We start from the raw sequence: 23,117 nt of genomic DNA, 5'->3' as shown, positions 1-23,117 counted from the left end.
GGGGCAGCAGGGGGGGCAGCAGGCTCCGTGATTTAACCAGGCAGCGTTCCTCGCCAAGGGTGCGGAAACTTACAGGCAGAGCTTCAGCAAAGATTAGAAATGAAGAGAAGCGAGGGCCGTGACTCACTGGCTGAGCTGCAACGCTCTTCCTTAAAATGTGCGCCAAGTTCCCCCAGTTCAAATTTGTCATGAGTTCCCAGCAGATAATGATGATTAATGATGGCTGTGTTCCCTTATCAGTAATCGAGTTTTATGAATCCGGGCTCGGTTGTGACGAAAACAAAGGTCACCGCAGTCAGCTGCGTGGAGCTCTGGCGCCCTCTCGTGGTCACAAGTCGCACCTGCAGCACTTCGATTTAAATTGGCCGATTTCTTCACATGTCTGGAATAGATTCACCCCACATAGGCTGTGTACATGAAGTGCTCGTTCTGAGATGCCGAGAGGTTCATCCACAATGAGCCTGTAACATGAGGGTCAGTCTGTGAGCTCATTTAATATGAGAGCAGGGATGGAAATTCCGCCCTGCAACTGCAGAAATGCTGCTATGATGAAGGTTGTGATGTTTTTTTTAGTTCAACAGGTGACGCGAGTGCTGATTTTTTTTTACAGAGAAGCTTCCTAAGCATCCGTTCTAAAGCTTTCATTTTCAGTTTTGCATAATACGGGTTATTAAAATGAGCATTCACGGGTCCTCAGTCATTAAATTAGTTGAAAAAAATAGCCCGAAAAACAGCACAGCCAGGAAAAGATCCCGGATTCCTGCTGTGTGTGATTAATGAGACGTGCTCACAGCAGACAGAGAGAGAGCTTCATGCATCAGGTAAAACATCATATTTACATTTGACACACGAAAATTATGCCTTTTGGTGACTCTTGGTCTGCATAGATTTGCATAGTTTAAACAGAAGTTCCTTCACACCAAGGACACAACGTTGAGGATAATCACCAGAAAAAGCTTCCTTCCGTTTCCTGTATTTATTTATTTATTCATACTTGTGCATTTCATTGTCTTACTGAATTTACTTAGTAAGATTGATTTTTTTTAACTGAAGGTCAAACGAGATGGGTTTTTTTTAATGATATTCGGGCCAAGAAAAATGTGATAAAGGGGATAAATATTGTACACAAACAACTTGAGAGACCGAGAACTACTGCCACCAGTTAGGCCACATTTGCGCACTGCTTCACTGATTTTTGCACAAAATCTCGAACTTGCACCATCTGTCGATGCTTGACGTGCTGCATCATTCAATTTAATCAAGATGAACTTCATATAATAATGACAAATTGTTTTTAAGAGGATTTATTTGTTCTGGTTTCTGTCAGTGGGGCGATGCTGCCGCCTTGTGTTCAAAGGCAGAACTACACCGAGTTTTACACACAATCTTATTGAAGCTCTTTATTAAAATATATTATAAACACATACTTTAAGTTTATATTTAACTGGTACAAAAAATACAAAAAGAAACAATGAAGAAGTGTTTGTGTTGATGTGTCTAGTGTCACTTGTCTCCTCTCAGCTGGGAAAAACAACAAATGATCCCATGAGATAATTAATAACAGTTTGACTCATAACCGGGATTAATCTGGTTGCCTCTCAAATTCATCATGTAGCAATCCGAGACATCGTCTGTGTGTGTGAGTGTGTGTGTGTGTGAGAGAGAGAGAGAGAGAGAGAGAGAGAGAGGTGAGGGTGAGTCACGGGGAGATCTTTTAAAATATGTCATTCATTTTTCACCACCGACACACCCCATAAATAAACTATAGTTAGAGACTCTGCTGGATCTTAACAGCAAACAAACGTGAATGTTTCATGGCTGAAGTTGTTGCTTGAGTTTTGGCATTTGCAGAGGCCTGTTGATGAAGCGTGCACCTGAACGCACCACGGAGCTCTTCCAGCTGTTGCTGCTCAGAACCGTCTTAAAAAAAAGCAGGAAAAAAAACCCATTCCCCTTGTGCGACAGCCTCTTATGAAGGGAATAAACACAACACTCAAAGGTAAAGCTTTGGATTCTTTCAAATAAAAGATAAAAACCCCGAGCAGAGATAGGGAGAAGAAAGGTGACGCGAGGGGAAAAGTCAGGATTTAATCCTCTGCTTTCATCGAAAGCCAACTTTAAATGCATGAAGACGTGGAGGGGGCGCCAGATCTCAGGCTCCCCAACCTCTGGGGCGGTAGAAAACCCGACCTCGGAACACTTCTGCCCCGTCCTGGACCCTCCGAGTAGCGGTGTCTTCCGGGTTGAGGCTGTGAAGGGAGGGATGAGTCCAGTGATGCTGCCGGTCACATCGGCAGCCTCCCCCAGCTCTCCCTCTCCCTCCCTCACACACACTCTCTCTCCCTCCCTCCCTCACACACACACACACTCTCTCTCTCTCTCCCTCCCTCCCTCACACACACACACACACACTCTCTCTCTCTCCCCCAGCGCGGCGGAGAGCGAACACACACCGCATAGCTGCGCTGCCGACTCGACTGCGGCTCCACGGCTCTTTCCAAATGGATGTCCGTCGCATCCGGTAAGATCTCTGGGAGGACCCGCCGCCCTCGAACGCCGCTTCTTCTTCTTCTTCTTGTGTTTTTTTTTTGGTATCTGTTCCGTCTCGCGGACAGGACCTCGCTTCCCCCATCGTTAGCCCGCTAAGCTAGCTAGCTGGCTAACTTAGCTGAGATACTTTGAACCGCATCGACGTCAGATTTCTCCCACGTAGCGAGCCCACGGTGGACCGGCCTCGACTCTAGGTAAGGCGGCTGTGTGTGGGTGGGGGGGCTCCCTGAAATATGCTGGTTGTTTTTAGCCGCTGGCAGCCTCTCGGGTTGTCTAATGGCAGCAGCCTGGCGCTACGGTCTTGTTGACAGAAGCAGCGGAGCAACGGTGGATGCGACTCCCGTTACCCGCACTAAATTGCTGTTTTCTCCGCGGTGGCAAATAAGACGCCGCCCGCTCTTTCGCGACGATTCTGGTAGACGTCAAATGAATAAAATCCCGCCTCTCCTCCGCGGGGGGGAAACACCGAATGGACTTTTAAAGAGCTCTCGTTTTAGCCTCCGTGGTGACTTGTCGTGAACGCGCCGCCGCGGCCACTTTCCCCGCACGCTCCGCGCAGATGATGGCTGACTTGTCCCGGGGAACCGAAAAAGGGCTGCCAGTGTCTAAAGTTGGCAGCCACACGGTGTGTTAGCGCCTCTCCGCGGGACGTTTCCTACTCTTTAGCTGAACCGAACCCTCGCCGGTGCGTGGACCGAGGTCAGGACGGTGCGTGCGGGACCGACGCCGCCGGTGCGGACAGCCACCGCATTTCTGACGTTGCCAGCGGAATTTCCCCGGGGTTTGATTCCAGCATCTGAGGTCAGTCCGTGCGCGTGTGCAGGAAGAGCTGGAAGGAGGAGGACGAACGTGCACGGTGTTTTAGGCGGTTCCGGATTGACCAGGGAACCGACCTTGGGTCCAGTTCTGTGTGTGTGTGTGTGTGTGCGTGCGTGCGTGCTCTGGACGATCATGTGCAGGAGTGAGGTGTGCAATTGCCGCCTGGATATCAGGTCCTGGCTTTTCACAGAACCGATCTTTTGGACCCTATAGAGACGATGACGTTGCAGCACGTGCTTCCTGCAGGTGTTGTGCAACGCCTGCTCAGACGTGCACGTTGGCGTGCTCGGAACCACGGGCGCGAGCTCCGACCGCCGCGTCTCAACTCGGCCCGCTTGCTGAGGGCAGAACCGTCCGAGCTTCCAAAGGAAATGAATCATGTTCCTCATTTCAAGGCCGTGGCGTGGACATGATGCGTTTCCTGTCCTGTGTTTCTGCGCACGTGATGAGACAGAACTCCACGCTGGAGGCATTCCCGACCTGCTCGGTGATCATGGGCCGGGTCAGGAGCTGAGACAGAACCAGGTTTCCTTGATGTCCAACCTTTGTGATAAGGGCGGTCTCTCTGTCGGCCCCAGTAGCCGGGGCTCATTTATGGCCCCGAGCCGCTCCAGAACAATAGCGCTATTCTGGCCCGCGTGTCCGGAGGGAGGCGGCAGCACTCGACGGCACCGCCGATCTGTATTCCAGCAAGACCCGGTCTGGGATTGGGTTTCCACGGCCACCTGGAGCTGCGAGCACAGGAATGCCATTGTTGATCCTCTCCGACCATGAATGGATCCGACGCTCGGAATGGACGTAGGAAGGAGGAAAAGGCTGGAATGATCCAATAATCTAACGGAAACTCTGGAGTGGAGGAGCCATTGATCGGGGGGATGGGGGGGGGATCCCAGATCTCCTCTAACCAGCGTGTCAAACGTGAGGCTGAGTCTAATGACTACTCTGATCCTAGTCTGATAATCGGATTATGCGTTGCACAACTGGTTGGGCTTCAGTTTAGGGAGCTCGCCGCTCGCCGCCATGTGCCGGACAGGAAGTTCCTGCCGAGCAAACGGCGTGAATATGTAGGACGGGAGCCTGCGGGCGTGAATACGGCTCCGGATCAGACCGGTCGGCGTGTGCACGTCAGCGGAGGGAACGGTTTTCCTGCTGGAAATCCCTCCGCCGTGTCTTTATCCCGCTGCGCGGCATTCCGATTTAAACGGGCCTGTGCGTTGAATCCGTGGCCACGGAGCCGAGGTGCTTCCCCCGATGGGACGTCTCTCCATTGGTCTCTGGGTGGTTTCAGACCCGATCCTGGTTGGAGGTACAGAACTTTGCTCCGCAGCCTCATCACACTCGGTTCCACACGTTCCGCTCCTTCCGTTGGTGCGGGGATGAAGGACATTTGCCAGAATATGTTTAAAATAAACACGTCGGAATGGTTTGGAGGGTGCGGAGGTCGCGTGCGTTTCGGAGGAGGACGACAGCGCTCCGGCCCCGGTGTCCTTCGGCTCTCCGTTGGGTCACATTAGGGATAGAGTTCCACAGAAGTGGGTCAGCCGGCGCCACGGGGGAGACTTGCGAGCTAGCTTCCCTCTCCTGAGGCTGGACGCAGCTCAAGGCTGACGCAGACGCTCCGACTCCGGTCCCGTTGGCTCCGAGTGTTATCCCAGCCTCGCGTCACGTTGCCGTATCTTCGCCCCTGAAGCCGCGGCCCCCGCTAATGTTCTCCGGCTCCGCCGGAGCGCCGTCTGCCACAGCTGCTCTGCCTCAGCCACGCCGCTCCCGCTGGCCTCACGATAAGAATCCGGGATCTAGAACTCGGCGGAGGTTCGTTTTGGCTTCCAGCTGCAGTATTTTCCGCTTGGGAAGGAGCGGATTCCATGAGGATGAGTGTTTCTGTTGTTCTCCGGACGCCCGTGCTAAGAGGAGCCAGGCCTCCCGGTGGTGGAGCGCTGGGTTCCATGATTGAACCGGGAAGATTCACCTCCACCCTCAGCAGGAAGGATCCGTCCCTTCATCCCTTCCAGAGCCTCTCCTCCTCCTCGGCGGCGTTCCGCCACATTCCTGCTGTCCGTAAACAGCATCGGAGCTATTCATTAGCAACAGTAGTTGACTGGAGACAATAATCAATGGTCGCTCTGAAAATTGCTGAGTCGGGGCAGGTTTCCAGCGTAATGATCCCCACCAAAGGAGGCGTTCCGTAATGTCCCAGTTTGGGATCAATAAAGTATCTTTCTATTAACCTTCCGCCTTCATTCGGGGAACCGCGTCCACATGGCGTTCCGGGCTTATTTGACTGTAAAGAGCGTTATTGACCCCGCAGTTAACTTTTGTCTTGTTTTCCCATCATCAGTTTTGTTTAATGATTGGTGGACCAGCATTCCACACACACCCACCCACACACACACACACACACACACACACACACACAGCTTTGTATGATCACTTTCACCCAAACAGATTCCAGCTTCCTTTAAGCTCAATATTGAATCTTTCTGTTGAATCCAACGTTGATTTAACCGGCTTCTGTCTCTGCCTCCGCTGAGATACGACCCCTCCTAAATTTTTACCACCCAAGTTCTGCAGCTGATGGGCCCAGATAACAACGGAGCTGCGGCTACATTAACGCGACTATGAGAGCGACACTAGCATACCAGGATGTATAAATAGACATAAGTAAATCCAGCATTAATTAGCTTTTACTTACAACGGTTGATCCAACTCGCCCTAAATCAAACATGAATAATCTAAATAAAATACACAGTCCTGCTGGCTGGGCAGTGTGACAGTCCCCCCCCCCCCCCCCCAAGTACAGCGCTCCGTGTGCGTATGCTACCAAACATCTGTAGTCGCCATTATTTATTCAGCGTTATTTGCTACCAGTGTTAGCGTGTCTGAAGGGTGTCGTATTGACGCTCCTCTTGTCGTATCAGCAGCTACTCGAGCCTGATGAACTGTGGTGTGTTTTCAGTTTGTGCACGTGGCCGGCGTGTCGGGATGTGGGTTGGCGTGGGTACGGCGGGCAGACGGCGCGAGGCCGCCTGTGAGTCTACAGCAACGTTCCATATGCTTCAGCTAGCATGCTGCTCTCTGCTTCTGATGCTGGTGCCGACTGGCTGACCCAGTCCCAGTCCGTGAAAGCCTGTTCTAAGGGTGTGTGGGTGTCTGGGGGCGGTGATTCCATCAAGTGGTGACCGGCTTTATGGATCAGACGTCTTCAATATTTATAATATCGAGCCAGCTTACAGAATATGACATAATAACCTGCCAAGTAATATCTGTTTTAATGGCTTGTTATTGTGCTTCTTCACATGGAAAATGACTATAATTGTTGTTATGGTTAATGGATATGTGCAATAAAAATGACTTTTGGCCATTAGAAATAGAACGCTGTGGTCCGGTAGTAATGTATGTTTACAGCTCAGTTCTTCCACACATGGCTAGGGTTCTGATACCCCCCCCCCCCCCCCCCCCCCCCAGCTCAGGGTTCTGTCATTGCCTGGAGGCCCTCGGCACACAGCGGTGCGTTCACTGACTGCTTTTTCCCGTAAACATGGGCACCGGCCCGAGCAGAAGGAGGTCAGAGGTTACTCTACCGAGAGAGAAAGCAAACGTTGTCGGGCAGGATGGAAGTGTCTTTCTTCGACTGTGTAACCGCAGGACGCACATGCAGGAAGTCGGGCGGTGCACGTGGGAGCGTCACCTGCGCCCCAGCAGCCCCCTGCTCTGCTCCTCTTGTTCACTTAACTGTCTGTAAACAGGAAGCAGGGCGCCTTTTTCTCTGTGGGACTCTTTTCATCTGCCTGTCCCCTGGTACTGTCCCTTCCTCTTCCTCCCTCTCTTCTGTATATCAAGAAACTACCCCCCCCCCCCCCCCCCAATGGTGCCGTGTGAGCGCTTCCATCCAGGTTAAACTTGACTTTCCTCCCTCTATTTTTACAATTCCTGATTTCCTCCCTTTGTTTTTCCATCAAACCCGTCAGAAACGGTCGTCTGCCCGCAGGTGAGATGGTTGCTGTCATCTGCCCCCCCCCCCCCCACCCCCACCCCCCTGCCAGAGACACAAGGTGTTTTGAGGAGGCGAGAGGTTGACAGGAGCGTGGAAGGATGTGGGCTGGAAGACCGTCTGGCACAGAAATGGCAGTCTGTTTGTTGTTACGCTCAGAGATGTCATCTTTGGACTCCCTCTGTTCCAACATATGCTACGAACAGAGTCGGGTAACACGGGTAAACGGCTGAAAGCCCTCGTGGCGTGGAACAGCGCTCCCCTGCTCTCCGAGGCAGCTTCAGAAAGTCCACAGAAAGAGCGGAACGGCGAGGTTTTAGCGCTTAGCCGCGGCTAGTTGCTCGTGCCGAGCTCTGGGAATCACGGAGAGCCGACGTGACTGTCTGTTAGCTTTACTCAGCCCATATTTCTCTCTTAATTGCCCAGAGTAAAGGTCATTTCTGAGGCTTTGGACGTGTCCGCCAAGCTGTTTGTGCTTCTTGGGTCAAACGGAGACAGGCAAGAGGTGTGTGATAGGGAAGCTGATTTGAATGCTAGCATTCAAATGCGAGCCATCGCCTAGGAGATAGTGTTGCAATATTTAAACGTGCATTAGCCTGTACAAACCCTGAACCTGTTCTGGCGACGCAAAGCTGGCGCTCTGCTGCATTTAATCACGAACGTGCGACGTGGTTCTTCCCTTCTTTTTTGTCCTCTTTTCCTTTTTTGTGGCATCTGTGTTTTCTCAGCATTTAGCTAAAGCGTCGGCACTGCCAGGTTATTTTTCTGGCATCGGCGTGCGTGCGAGTGCAGGGGAGGTTCGTGCCGCGGCTCCTCGTGTTTTCACGCTCTTGTCACACACAGCACACACACACACACGGGGATGGAACGTGAAATCCCTGCAGATAAAAATGATGACTCGGCTTCATAGTAGGCCAAGGACCAGATTGAAGGATGCACAGTCCCACATCCTCCCCCCCCCCCTCCCCCCTGAGTTATATTCACTGTCATTTTCTCTCTGTGGAATTTTCAAAAATAGCAGATTAATCCAGTGAAACGAGCAGTTCTGAGAACCCATCAGCAGTCTGCAGCCCCGGCCCTCCGGCCCTTCATCCTTCTGTCTTCTGCCGCTCTCTCTCCACTCCTCTCCCGGGCCCGCAGAAGGCTTTTATTACGTTTGACCTTTAGGTGGTAGCAGAAGGAAGGACGGGGCTGGATGGATGGTTTCAGAGACGCAGCGCTGCACCAGCGCTTTATAAATGACAGCCGAAGCCGCCTGTGCCTCCACACAACCTCAACGCGTGTTATTAATAGTCCTGTGTGTTCCGCCGTTCTTATTTTCCTCCATTTACTCACTGAAGGGGCCTTTTTCAACCCACACAGTCAGTTAAGTAAAAGAGACATCGGCTTTCTGGAAATTCAGGGGCTTTTTTTGTCTGTTTCAAACATTTTTCTTATCCCACCTTTTCTCTGTTGTTGCAGGAGCATGTTTGAGTGACGGCTAAAGGAGGAAGTGGGATCTCTGACGCTCCGCCCCCTCTCCTGGTGGAGCCCCCCCGCACGTCCCGCCAGAGACCCGTCATCCGCTCGCACAGGTACACCCATGCTCTCCTCTTCCTCCCCACGTTACACGTTCTCCACCTGTGTGTGTGATGTGCGTGTGGAGATGCTGCTGCAGCGTCATTTACATTTCCATTTCCATGCTAACGAGGGCTGGCACAGACAATAGCTAGCTAAATGGGAGCCAACACCTTGATGAGCCGGTTCCAAAAACAATGGCTCCATTATCAGGATGTAATTTGGATGCACAATTGTTGCCGAGGAGCGACAATATGCAGGATGCAAAAAAAATTTTTAAAAAAACTCCATAAGAATAGAGCCAAGTCTGTCCAGTTAATAATGTTCAGTTTATTTTTGTGTTTGTTTAAAGCAGATTTCACGTAAAGTTTCATTTAATTACTTTTCTCTCTGTGTAAACTATCTTTTAAATACCGTAAACCATGGAACCGCCTGATGATATAGACTGATGATGATGGGTTTTAATCCATCTGTAGCTGTAACCATGGCTACCATACTGGTCTCCAGTGTTGGCTCCGCCCACCACCAAAAAAAACACCAAAGCCTGAAGTCGATTTGGTGCCGCTGAGTTACTTTAAAATAAATGTAGAAAGTAGAAGCCAGTGGAGGATGACTGAAGGCCAGGAAATGAGGCCGAGGTGCCCGAGGCCGATCAACCTTTGTAGAAGTTGGCATGAGGATAATAAAAGTGAGAGAGCACCGGACACACAACCCTGGCGGGTCCAACGCTAGTGTGCGTGTGTGTGTGTGTGTTGTTCAGCACTGGTGTGGCCACAGCGTGCACTCTCCCGTGCGCGCCGCCCTCTCTGCAACTGTCCTGAGAACAGCTGCTGTGACAGTAATGCGTATTGATCCTGGCCAAACAGGCCCGAGTGTTTGGAGCCTGGAATGTTTACTCCGTTTTGAGTGGGTGCCAAGCTCTGCATGGGTAATCCTGTTCTGCCACCACGGGCAGCGCTCTCATGTGCTGCGTCTTTAAAGCTGGAAGCACCTCCAGAGCTGACACGTCTGTGCGTGGAAACACGGACTGTTGTCATGGTTTTCTTCTTCTTCGCTGGGCTCAGGATGTGTTTGGTCAAGGTCATGACCTTGAAGTAACAGCGATTGTGTAGCTTTGCTGCTGCTCTCTTCCGTAATATCGGCCAGACCTTTTGGTTTAGGGGCATTACAGCTGCGCTCACAATCGCTGCTCCCATCAGCGTCGTCTAGGAAACTGTTGAGCTTATCAAGCCGACGGGAGCCAAGGACAGCATGATCTCTGTCCTCTTTATTTTAACAAATAAAGAGTGAAGGATAAACCAGAGAAAGAGGCCTGAGCAAAGCTCTGCATCCTCAAATGTTTTCCCAACGAGCACCGAGAGCGGCTGAATCTGTAAAGGCGGATTAGACTGGAGAGGAGGAGGAGGGGGGGGGGGGGGGGGAGAGGAGAGGAAGGGGGGAGGAGAGGAGAGGAAGGGGGGAGGAGAGGAGAGGAGGAGGGGAGGAGAGGAGAGGAAGGGGGGAGAGGAGAGGAGAGGGAGGAGGGGAGGGGAAGAGAGGGGAGGAGAGGAGAGGAGGGGAGAGGAGAGGGGAAGGGGGGAGGGGAGAGGGGGGGAAGGAGGAGAAGAGGAGGGGAGGAGAGGAGAGGAAGGGGGGAGGAGAGGGAGGGGACAGGAGAGGAGGGGAGGGGGAGGAGGGGAGGGGGAGGAGGGGAGAGGAGGGGAGGGGGAGGAGAGGAGGGGAGGAGAGGAGGGGAGGGGGAGGAGAGGAGGCGAGGAGAGGAGAGGAGAGGAGGAGAGGAGAGGAGGGGGGGGGGGGGGGAGAGGAGAGGAGGGGGAAGGAGGGGAGGAGAGGAGAGGAGAGGGGAGGAGGGGAGTGCAGGGAGACAGGGGGAACTTGTGTTCTTGTAGGGAAGTTGTGATGGCAACCACTCATGAAAGGAGACGACATCAATGGGAGCTGGAGTCAGCGTTGGAGAAAGATCTGTTTAGTGGATCAACATGAAATCGCGGAACTTGTGACACACTCTTGTGCACCCAAGCAGGATCCGGCGTCGTGGAGCAGGGCTCGGACCTCGGGCTCCTCCAGCCACGCTCGATTAGAGACCGTGAGCAGAGCGGCTGCATGAGCTGGATGTCATGTGATCTCCGTCTCGCATCACGCCGCTGCTTTCTGCTTTTCTATACGCTGACCGGCCACTATATTAGGCACAGCTAGTAACAGCTTTGACCCCCTTTTTGCCTTCAGAGCTGCTTTACTTCAGAGATGTTGGTCCATATTGATACGATAGAATCAGGCAGCCGCTGCACATCCATGATGTGAGTCTCCCTTTCCAGCAGATCCCAACGGTGCTATCGGATTAAGCTCTGGTGACTGTGGAGGCCGTTAAAGAGCAGTCAATCTATCATCATGTTCCAGAAGATATGAGGTCTTTGATGGTGCATTATTCTGCTGGACGTAGCCATCGCTGTGGTCATAAAGGGGTGAAATGATCATTAACGACACTCAAGTAGGTTGCAGCATTCAAATGATGCTCAACTGGTCCTAAAGGGCCCCCACCGGCCTGAACCAGTGATACCAGGCAGGATGGGTCCATGCTTCCATGTTGCTACGGCCCATTCTGACCCGACCATCTGAGACTCGCCAGGCAAGGTTTTTCCAATCTTCTATTGCTGTGTTTTGATGAGCCTTTCTTTGTGTAGCCCTTCTTTCAACACAAGTTGCCTAGGCAACGTGCCTAAATACATTGGGTTGGTGGACAGTTGCACCCAATGTGGTGGCCTTGGGTGTATATGGGTGTATATGAATACTCTGTGGGTGAGAATTCATTTTTCCTTTTGCTTTATATCCTGGAAAATTCAGCAGAATTGAGGCGGAATCTCACAGCTTTGGAACCAATGTGGCTTTTCCAAGAATCCACGTTGATCTCTGTAATCAACAGCTCACACAGGATATGCTAAAGCGGCGTTCTCTGGGGGGGGGGGGGGGGGGGGGGGGGTTATTTGACTATACAGGAGAAGGTTAACAACATTCTGCCAAGAATGTAACTAAACAGCTTAAATTGAAAGCAAATTGGTTACAGACAGCAAAGCTGAGGAGCGGCAGAGTCGTAAACGCAACATAAGAGACAATCTGTGGTCCGAACTGGAAAACCGTTAAAAGCAGGAAGAACCCAGACGTGAGTCAGCGCCGCAGGAGGAAGCGCTCAGATTTCCAGTAAAGTAGAGAAAACTGGAATTTGTGATCCACCGCAAAGAATTTCTATTAATAAACACAATCAGTTCTTCCTCAAAATGGAGGTGGGACCCGGACGGACCTCAAGTCAGGACCCTTTACGGGCATCAAAAGAGCTGGTAAAGGGTCCAAAAAAGGTTTTCATATCTGTGGCCAACATTAATTAACATATTTATTTGTTTGCTTTTGAGCTGCGTGAATAATCGTCATCACGGAGGAGTGTGCTAAGCATTCTCAGGCGCTCGTAACCTGACAGAACTGGACAAACTAGCATGGCACCGCAGGCAGCTATGGAGCTATTGTGCTCCTCACGCACTAAAGTGGTGGGAGGGACAAAGTCTGAGAGCAAACTGTTCATTCAGCATTCGCTGTGCCACTAGAATCCTATCAAGGTGGACTTTAGGAGTGCTGCTCTGCAGTTTTCCACCCTCCATGAGCTGAGCTCAGGTAAGCTAGCTATGCACAAACAGGGTTTTCTCCTCTCCTCCTCCCAGGGGCATGAGGGGAATCGCTCTGGCCAAATTAATTTTCTCCCTCTTGCCTGTGCCGCTGCAACCAGAGGCATCATTGAGGCAGATAAACGGGCCAAAGACAGGAGGAAGAGGGCTGGAGGAGAGAAGGAGAGGGGAGTAGAGGAATAATAATGCCGCCGACGTTGGGCTCCGACAGCCTGCTGGAGACCAGCGCTATCACAGCCACAGGAGGCCGGAGTGTTCATGGTATTAGGGAAAGATGTGCACTTGTTCACTTGACGGTGGTTCCTCGCTGACACTAGCAACCACTGGGGGCATATTTGTGAGACCATTTAATCGTTTCTCTGAGGTCGCCGTTGGAAATCTAGTGTTTTAATCTCAGATAAGCGCTGAGACCTGGGTGGAAGGATAAATACTCCTCGTTTACAGATTACCACTGGCCTCCACCACATTTAATTTCCTGCCACCACTCTTTTCCACTCCGTCTGACACCCACTCGTGCCAAATATTTGCCTGAGATATACAATTAAATATGTATCAGTAGAGACACCGAGAGGGAACTTGGCTGTTGCTGGTGGAGGAGGCGAGAGAGAGAGTATGAAAATGAAAGCTGCACCTCACCCCGTGCTTCCCTCTGTCTTATCGCCTTCCAGGATGAGGAGGTTCGCCTACTGTAAAGTGGTCCTGGCCACCTCGCTGGTCTGGGTGATGCTGGATATGTTCATCCTGCTCTACTTCAGCGAGTGCAACAAGTGTGACAACATAAAGGAGCGAGGACTGCCCGGGAGAGAGGGTGAGTGGGGAGATGAGACGGGAATACACCGCCTCGGCCTCCTCTCATTGTGTGTGTGTGTGTGTGTTGCCATGATAGACGTCCTCACCAGGCCACGAGATGGGCCCGGCGAAGGAGGGAAGCCCGTCGTTATCCCGAAGGAGAACCAAGAGAAGATGAAGGAAATGTTTAAGATCAACCAGTTCAACCTCATGGCCTCCGAGATGATCGCTCTCAATCGATCCCTGCCTGACGTCCGCCTGGAAGGGTGAGTGGATCCTGCCGTTAGCTGGCGCTGCTTGCATTAGCATCGCCTCAAAATGGCCGCCGGTAGCTGCCACAGCGGGGATAAACGGGAACCACAAGCCCGCGTGGCCTGTACAATGATCAAACTCGTCATTGTCACTCTATAAAACCCTTTTTGGTTCGTTCTTCTAGCTCAGTAAACGTTTCCGGGCGTGTCGAGGATCGCGACACGACGCCACAGGAGATCCTGACAGCAGATTAGGTTGGGTTGTCTTTGCGTACCTGTGGAGGGCGGAGAGTGCACATACATTTCACAATAATGGCACAAATTATGCTGAACCCAGAGCTTTGTCCATAGAGGAAGACACTCCCGCAGGAGGAAGAAGTGTGTGTGGAGAGATTGGGAGGTGAGAGAGCGTCATTGGAGCTCGAGGGCAGTAATAGATCACTGTGACCCGGAGGCAGAGGTCATCCAGCCACCCCACAACCCCTGTCCTTCAGAAGGATACTCAGCACCCATCACAGTGTGTGTGTGAGTGTGTGTGTGTGTGTGGTCATTTATGTCGTGTTTTAATACAGTTCTGTGCTTGAAAGAAGAAGCTTGGTAACATAGGAGAGGACGCGAGTTTCAAGGTTTTAATCCAATTTTACCCATCGGAACAGGAAGTTGGTGAAGGCCTCGTATCGGTAGTTTGTGGGGGGGGGGGTTCAGTTATCGATATTATTTTAAGCAGGTGAAAGTTGGTTGCATCAGAATCCAGGAAGAGTGGGCAAAGCACCACATTGGTCACGATTAGTTCAGGCAGGTGGAAACCAGGCCCGCCTCTCCCAGCACCTTCCTGCTGTGTTCCACCAGGGGAAACATGCACGGATCAGGTAGGGAGATTGACGGACAGGTGCACATGCACGTGAGGCAGGCGGGAAAGAAAGAGGACATTGATCCGTGAAATGGGTTTGAGTCTGAGCGGGAGCTGATTACTGGGTGTGTTTTCACTCAGCATTCCCTCCGTCTATCTGCTTTTCCAATTAGGAGATAAGACAGAGTCAATAACTCTGTGTTTGTGTGTGTGTGTGTGTGTGTGTGTGTGTGACAGGTTTAGAAGAACACAGAATGGAAGAATTAATTCTTTACAGCAATGTCATCATTAAAGTCGCAGCCTAATAATCACATTTGTCCTTAAAACAGACAATATCCTGATAAAGTTGTTAAAATGGCTGGAGAAAATGACCAAATCTCAATTATTCTCTTGGAAACCAAACTTCCGAAGTCTTTGCGGAGGCTTTTCCTACTTAGCTCTTCTGCAAAGTCATGTTGCTGCATCATATATATTTTAGCGGAAGGGTGTCCTCAAAGTCGTTCTTCCTAAGTTTGGGCACAAGAACAGACTGAATGGGGGTCCTGCCACACTGGGGCGCCCAGCAGGAGCTGATGAAGATGGGACGAGAGGTGTGGTGTGAGACCCTTCAATGCACCGTAATGTGGTTCCTTTGCCTCATTTGGGTCGGTACGGTTTCAGCGGTCCCACGTGACATCACCAGACACGCACACTGGTGTCGGGCAGCGACCTTTCGGAAAATCAGCAGTCACACGTTGACTAAATGTTGGAAAAATGTACTTCCAGAGTGTATTATTAGTGTGCTCGGAGGAGAGGTTGTGTGTGTGTGTGTGTGTGTGTGTGTGTGTGTGTGTGTGTGTGTGGGTTGGTTCATGTTGTCTTTGCATGTCCCTGTTTCTACACTCTTCTCCTTTGGAACCATGTGTGTGTGTGTGTGTGTGTGTGTGTGTGTGTGTGGGTTGGTTCATGTTGTCTTTGCTGGTCCCTGTTTCTACACTCTTCTCCTCTGGAACCGTGTGTGTGTGTGTGTTTTGTGTTGCAATACCAGTGCTGTCTCATTAAACCAGCAGGTCCACCCTTCCCAGCCGTCCACACGATCCCCCTGGCAGGACAAGCCGGCCCATTTGTGCCGCTGCTGCTGCCAGATGTTGCTTCAGCAGCCCGACTCATGGGATAAGTGGAGCTTGCAGCCACTCCTGTGTCTGAAGTCATCCTCCCCAGAATCATGAGTCAGCGCCGCAGGTTTCCCTCGCCACGGTCTCTCGGAGGGCCGCTTTCTTTTTCTGCTCCTTGAAGCGGAACACAGAAAACCTCGAGCAAGTGCCTGTTTGAGTGTCAGGGTCTGCGTTCTTGCAGGGAGTCCTCGTGCACGCTCGGTGACCTTCCTTCCTCACTGACAGTCCCCCTCCAGACGCAGCTGCAGGATGGAGCGCGACCTCCTTTGTTGCTGCTGCATTCCTTTTGTCAGGATCGGACAGGAAGTAGGTGGAGGGGTGGGAGATATGCTGGTTGTCTTCAGTGTTGATTGAGAGGAGGAGGAGGTAACGAGCTGGTCACGTGGACGGTTTGACGCACAAACAAGGTTAGGAAACGTAAAAGAAGTTGGAATCTTTGGATTTCGGACACGAGGGTTCCGTGACTGACGTCCAAGCGAGCGCTCTGTGGAACTGTCGTCTCCGTTAGCGACGGGTCGGTGGTGTACAGCGCGAGTGAGAGATCATCCGTTCAGTCTTCGTCCCTGCTGTAACTGGATGCTCTGATGCTTTGGGATAACCCTTAAATCCCAGACGCAGCCGTCCCTCCCTCTGTTCCCTCTGTCTGCACCCGCACAGGAGCCGTTTCTGCTGCGCTAACAGGCTAACAGATGTTGCAGCGTTGCTCTGAATTGGTAGAAACGCTTTTATTTTGTCTTTCTGCTGGTTTTCTAATAAGAACAGGTGGATTATGGGTCAGGGAGGTTCATGCGACTCTCCTAACTGTGGGAATTTTGTCTGGTTATGTCAGAGCAGCATTGTTTCCGCAAATGTTCTCCACACGATGCGCTTTAGTTCCAGCGTTCTTCCCCAAAAATGTGTCCATAGTTTCATCGGCATGAATCAATCATCTGTTAGAGCCGCCTTATTTCCAGCAATGGGTCCAGTTTAAAGCTGTTTCCTATATGCGTTTGGCAGCAGAGACGGAGCTGGAAAGTCTCCCAGATTCTGGTTTTATGTCACCGTTTGTGCAAGCCCAGAGAAAACATCAGTGTTCCTCTCTGGAAACTTTAAAGCAGTTTTCTGACTCTACTTGCGTTGTTTTACATCATAAAACTGCGCTGCATCGGATGACTCCTGCTACACGATGCTCGGCCACGTGCACGTCCATAATTGGCCTCCACAGTCTCCCCTCGTGACTTGTGTCTGTCTCTTTAAATGAAGGCTTGTTGTGCGTCCTTGACATGGCTACGATAATGACTAGCACCCTAATTAGCATCACTAATCAACTGCCATCGTGCTGACCGGCTGTTTCTGCCTATCTGTCTGCCTTCATCTGTATTTAGGCTGCTCTCTCGCTCATTATTCCCCCTCGCTTTCAACTCCAATTAGAATTGTGATATTTTTTTCTCTCAAATTCATGAAAGATGATGTGATATGTGGCTGCTGGGCTTATTGCCCCCTCACGCCAGCTCGCTCACCAGGAATGTGCCTTTTCCCCTCTCTGAAGGTGTAAGAACAAGCTGTATCCAGATAACCTTCCCCGCACCAGCGTCGTCATCGTGTTCCACAACGAGGCGTGGAGCACGCTGCTGCGGACCGTGCACTCGGTCATCGACCGCTCTCCGCACACGCTTCTGGAGGAGATTATCCTGGTGGACGACGCCAGCGAGCGAGGTACACACTCACCCGCAGACGCGCACGCCGCCTAATTCCTCCAGTGTTCGGACCTCTTGTCTGAGGGCTTAGCCTATTTTTTGGAGCCGCTATATGATTTGACTGGGTTTGTGGGCCGACGCTGATGCCCAGCAACCACTCAGCTGCATGTGTGTGTGTGTGCGTGTGCGTGTGCGTGCAGTGCTAATCCCTGTTTGGGGGAGATTAGGTCTTTAATTCACCAGCCGTAGGGATTATAGTCTGTTATTACCCTCAATCTCTCCCAACCGCCACCACCCAGCAGGACCTCACCACGGAGGCAAGAAGTCATAGGAGGGTGTGTGTGTGTGTGTGTGAGTGTGGGTGTGTGTGTGTTTGCAGAGTCAGCGTGCATGCTAAGATGCATTCGCAGTGCTAAAGCAAACACTGAGGCGTGAACACTGTGTGTGTTTTAGCCTGTTTGCTGAGATAATTGTCTCTTTCTCACCTTCTCTGCTCTTAGACTTCTTAAAGAGGCCGTTGGAGCAGTACGTCAGAAGGCTGGAGGTCCCGGTCCGAGTGGTGAGGATGGACCAGCGGTCGGGGCTCATCCGGGCCCGCCTCAAGGGAGCGTCCCTCTCCACTGGCCAGGTGTGTGTGTGTGTGTGTGTGTGTGTGTGTGCTCTACATATGGCGTGTGAGCTGCTGGGTGGTCTGATCATGTCCCCCCGTGGGTTCTTTAGGTCATAACCTTCCTGGATGCTCACTGTGAGTGCACGACAGGGTGGCTTGAACCTCTGCTGGCCCGCATCAAAAAAGACAGGTAAGACACAGCAGTTACCTGTGACTGACTCCGCCCCCCCCCCTCCCCAGGGCAAGAGTGCATGGCCAATTATGTGTGTGTGCAGGAAAACGGTGGTGTGCCCCATCATCGACGTGATCAGCGACGATACGTTTGAGTACATGGCGGGATCCGACATGACGTACGGAGGCTTCAACTGGAAGCTGAACTTCCGCTGGTACCCGGTGCCCCAGAGAGAGATGGACCGCCGGAAAGGCGACCGCACGCTGCCCGTCAGGTGGGTCCGATGTGCCGGGGGGGGGAGGGGGGGTCGTGCGTGACTCCGCCCTCGGAGCTTATTCCTGTCCGTCAACCATCTCCTGCTGGTGCCTCAGGTTGTCCTTGACACCGTTTCCAAGGTCACACATATAAATACGGCGGATGAGAGCGGAGCGCTGGTCTTTTTTCACAGGCTGTTCTCGAGGGTGTCCAGGAAGTGGCCTGAAAACCAGGAATTAAGAAGCTCTTTAATGGAACGACGTGATTTACGTATAAAATCCTCGACAGGTTGAGCGAAAGCGGCGTTGTGGCGCTGAATCCTGGGAAAAACAAACTGCAACCGCGTGGTCTTTGTCACAGGAGCAGCGCAGGTCAGACGCGGAGCGCTGCTCCCGGTGCTCCGCTTTGTTTCCGATAATCAACCGCGTTACCCAGAATGCTCGGCGATGGCGAGAATCCCGATGCGAAGCAGGAAACTCTTGTGAGGGGGAGAAACGAGGCAGAGGTTAACCAGCAGAGGAAGCAAAATAAAAACAGGAAGTGGGTGACGGACGGCGCGAGATGATTCATGTCTCAAACCGTCGCTCTCTGCCCCCCCTTCCCCCAGGACCCCCACCATGGCAGGCGGACTCTTCTCCATCGACCGGGACTATTTCCAGGAGATCGGCACGTATGACGCAGGCATGGACATCTGGGGAGGGGAGAACCTGGAGATCTCGTTCAGAGTGAGTGAAGACGCCCGCAGGAGCGTCCAAGAAAAACACACACACACAGGAACACACACACACACACACACACGTGCGTCACACCGGTTAGTCCTGACTACATAATTAGCCTGTCAGGCGTCATCAGACTCAGACAGTCGTCCACTCGTCCCTCCTCCCCCCAGCTCAGGTGTGTCACTAACTCTCTGTCCTCAGATTTGGCAGTGCGGGGGCACTTTGGAGATCGTCACGTGCTCTCACGTGGGCCACGTCTTCCGAAAGGCCACGCCCTACACCTTTCCCGGAGGGACGGGACAGATCATCAACAAAAACAACCGGCGCCTGGCGGAAGTCTGGATGGACGAATTCAAAAACTTCTTTTATATCATTTCTCCCGGTGAGTGGAGCCGGTGGAGCAGGACTTTGACTGTCTCCCTCTGGTGCGTCAGGGCTTCCGGGCCTCGTACTCCTCTTTATTAGCAGGCTACACCACCTCTCCGTGTGTGGCGCAGCTTTGATGCGCTCCCCCCCTCGGTCGTACTCGCCCTGCAGGGGGAGCAGCTAGCCAGATCAAAGCTAACCAAGAGGCACCGTCGTGATCTGAGCTGCACTATTGAGCGATTATTCATTTAGATGGGATCAAACCCTTCCTGTCTGCTGCTGTCGCTCACATATTTGACATAAGATATGAACAAAACTGGGCTCTATAAGCTTTAAATGCTAAAGAGTGCCGTTAGCTGCCCGTGGAGCCTCTCGGGGTCTTTTTCCTGCCGTTTCCTCTCCGTTCCGTCACTAATCTCCCTCCTCCACAGTTAAATACACCCTCAGCGTGTACAAATATGTAGACGAGCATGCGCTCGGGCGTGCAGGCTAATCTCTGCGCCAGTCCTGATCTGTCCATTAACCTGCCGACAGTGTGAAGCTGCACCGGCGGTGCGGGACGGTCGGGGGGGGGGGGCAGGTAATTTCACGCCTCTGAGGCTGGGCTCATGCACACGCCCACATCCGTGCACACACTGTGGGAGAGGAGACACGACTGAAAGTAAATAAAATAGTGAGCTGATTTTGTTTTAGGCCAGAACGAGAGAAAATGAAGAGTGAGTCGGCTACAACTGAGGAACTTTAACCTTCGGGTTTCCAGAGGAGGGGGGGGGGGTGTCCCGTGAACCTGCCGCCTGTTTAAACGTGCTGAGCAAGCAGAACAAGAAAAGGGCCTTTATCTATGCACAGCACCTCCCTGAACCCGGGTCGTCAGGAATCCAGGCACCTGCTGCACCGTCTGGAGACGCCGCTGCGCTCCTTCAGGCTAACCTTTGCTAGCTTACCGCTATTTAGCTGCTGTGAGCTCCGTTTCTCACTTTTCCCTCAGCAGAAGTGAGAGAAAACATCTGTTCCTTTGCTCATCTAAATCTGTAAAACGAGTTTCAAGTGTGGCTCGTTGGGTCTTTTGTGTGTAGGTGTGACCAAAGTGGACTACGGGGACATCGCGACCCGGACGGCTCTGAGGCAGAAGCTTCAGTGTAAGCCCTTCAGTTGGTACTTGGAGAGCATCTACCCTGACTCTCAGATCCCCAGGCACTATTACTCCCTGGGAGAGGTATGCACACACACACACACACGCACACACACACACACCTGACCTCAAACAGAGGCGTGTGTGATTCACTGCATCTGAGATGAAATCAGAGCAGACACGAGGAAGCGCAGGAAGGTTCTGTTTAGGCGCCATCTTAACATCCCCCTGTGGTTTATCTTTAGATCCGTAACGTGGAGACCAACCAGTGCCTGGACAACATGGCCCGTAAGGAGAACGAGAAAGTGGGTATTTTCAACTGCCACGGCATGGGAGGCAACCAGGTACCAGGAGGGCAGAAACACACACACTCGCTGCTCCGGAGACGGGTTTCCTGTTTGTGACGGCGTTAAATCTTCCCAGGTTTTCTCCTACACGGCTAATAAGGAGATCAGGACGGACGACTTGTGTCTGGACGTGTCCAAACTGAACGGGCCGGTCATGATGCTCAAGTGTCACCATCTGAAAGGCAACCAGCTGTGGGACTACGACCCCGTGGTGAGTGTTGACGCTAGCGCTAAAGCTAACTCTCCTGGTTCTCCTGTTGAGCCGGTCCGCCATCCTCTCACACACTCTGACTCTGCGTGTGTGTGTGTGTGTGTGTGTGTGCAGAAGCTGACCCTGATCCATGTCAACAGTAACCAGTGTCTGGACAAGGCCAGCGAGGAGGACAGTCAGGTGCCCAGCATCAGAGACTGCACACACTCGCGCTCCCAGCAGTGGCTCCTCCGTAACGTCACACTACCAGAGGTCTTCTGACCGCACAACACACTCATAAACACACGCTTTCACACACCGTGGCCCAGGATAGGACCACCAACATGGGCACCCGGACAGACGAGACTTCCTGTGAGAGGATTTGGACGGAGCGGACGGTACAACCCCCTGTCGCGGAGGTGTTTGGGCGCAGAAAAAGACTTCCTCCCGGAGGACATGGCTGCTGTATTCTCTTTGATGTTTTTTTTTTTTTAAACTGAGATTTAAACTTCCGACAGAGACTCACTCCTGGCTGTGGAAGGAGACGTTCTATTGAAGCGGGGACTTCTGCACTCACAGTTGTCCGAGACACAAGCGGTCCAAAAAGCCCCTGAACTCATCACGTAACGTTTACTGACTGCTCCTCTGTGGCCGCGTGTGCGCTCATCATTCGCGTGCGTGTACTGAGATGAATGTATGCTTCGGGAAAGGGGCTGAATCCTTTTTATTTTTATTTAATTTTGTAATGGCTGATGAAAACGGACTCAAGTGAAGAAGAGTGTGTGCGTGCTTGTCTGTAGTGTGTGTGTGTGTGTGTGTGTCAGAGTCCTCCCCTCCGTCGTGCAGCAGTTTATGTCTCCCCCTGGTGGCAGCCCTCGGCACGTCCCGCACACCCAGGGGACTAACCTTAAAAAGTAGCGGAGATGACGTCGCGGCGTCCGCCATCGACACTTAGCGGTAGAGAAATCAGATGTTTGTGATATCTTGAGATTTGTATGTCCAGTTTTTACATGGTTTTGTGTGTTTTTACAGTCCCGTGTGAGCGCCATGGAGCAGGAACCGCGGTCCCTGCGCCTGTCGTGAAGATGTTTATTAGAGAGCTAACACACGCAGGACGCTATAACCCATGTCCACTGCCTACCGAGGTGTCCAGCTCCCATGATGCACTGCACAGACATATAGGAAAAGGGCCACAGTAGCCTAATACTGTACTCCATCTTCTAATATCGTCTTTGACCTCTTGAAAACAAAAGACACTCCAAGGGCTTCTTTCCTCCGGCGGTGTGTGTGAGTGGACGGGTCGGGGGGGGGGGGGGGTCCAACAGCTGGCGGTGCTGGTTCCTCCACATCCGCCCTCTGCCGGGGGAACCGCCGCAGCGTTGGCGGAGGAAGGGAAGTCCGGATCAGAGCGACATATCGCACGTGCAGCGTTCCATATCTCACCTTTCAGCCATCATCACGCTTTGTTAGCGGCTCTGGGTTTTTTTTATCATTCCTGCGGAGGCAGAGCAGATTATTTCCTCTATTTTGGCTTCCTCCAGTGGAGGAGGTGTTTACAGAGATGACGGGATCAGAGCGATCTGTGAGGAACCTTTGTTGTTATTGACATGTCCAGGCTTCCACAATGAGCTGATCCAAATGTAGAAAATAAAGGCAAAAAGGTTTACAGAACAAGAACCGGGGGCGTGTTGGGCCTCTTTATTTACACTATTATTGAATTATTGACTGAGGTTTCTGAGCAGAAACGTGACATCTGGTCAGTCTGGGGGGGGCTTTGGTCCTGATGGTGCAGGTGAGATTATTGTGGATCATTCTAACGCCGCTGAATTAGAGGATTAGAGTTTATCAGACTTTGTTGTTAAAAAAGACTCATTTTTCTCTCTCAGCGTCTCGCATCTGGTAAATTGGCTGAATGCAGCAGTAATATCTTCCAACCGCAGACATATTTGTCTCGTCGTCTGTCCTCGATTCGCTCTGCCCGTGAAATGAGTCGTTAAGGAGCTCGAAGTCTTTGATCT

General features: G+C 52.0%; 1 protein-coding gene across 5 annotated transcripts; it reads left to right on the top strand.

Annotated features, from left to right (window-relative positions):
• The first annotated feature begins 2,359 nt into the window (after positions 1-2,359).
• galnt1 (UDP-N-acetyl-alpha-D-galactosamine:polypeptide N-acetylgalactosaminyltransferase 1) lies at positions 2,360-22,776 on the top strand. Of its 5 annotated transcripts, none has more exons than XM_057044494.1 (14): positions 2,360-2,521; positions 8,822-8,934; positions 13,257-13,396; positions 13,475-13,643; positions 17,161-17,327; positions 17,809-17,936; positions 18,029-18,108; positions 18,194-18,364; positions 18,953-19,070; positions 19,266-19,446; positions 20,507-20,646; positions 20,808-20,906; positions 20,986-21,120; positions 21,235-22,776. In XM_057044494.1, the coding sequence occupies exons 3-14, from the start codon at positions 13,258-13,260 to the stop codon at positions 21,379-21,381; spliced, it is 1,674 nt and encodes a 557-aa protein (XP_056900474.1). In that variant the 5' UTR covers positions 2,360-2,521; positions 8,822-8,934; position 13,257; the 3' UTR covers positions 21,382-22,776. The 5 variants fall into 5 exon arrangements, with proteins under 5 accessions (XP_056900474.1, XP_056900473.1, XP_056900476.1 ...); XM_057044493.1 differs by having other exon boundaries at positions 2,395-2,744; XM_057044496.1 differs by lacking the exon at positions 2,360-2,521 and adding an exon at positions 3,331-3,351.
• Positions 22,777-23,117: the final 341 nt, after the last annotated feature.

The sequence above is a fragment of the Takifugu flavidus genome, chromosome 10, assembly GCF_003711565.1.
Source record: "Takifugu flavidus isolate HTHZ2018 chromosome 10, ASM371156v2, whole genome shotgun sequence".
NCBI lineage: Eukaryota > Metazoa > Chordata > Actinopteri > Tetraodontiformes > Tetraodontidae > Takifugu > Takifugu flavidus.
This window is presented reverse-complemented; position numbering and strand designations above follow the sequence as displayed.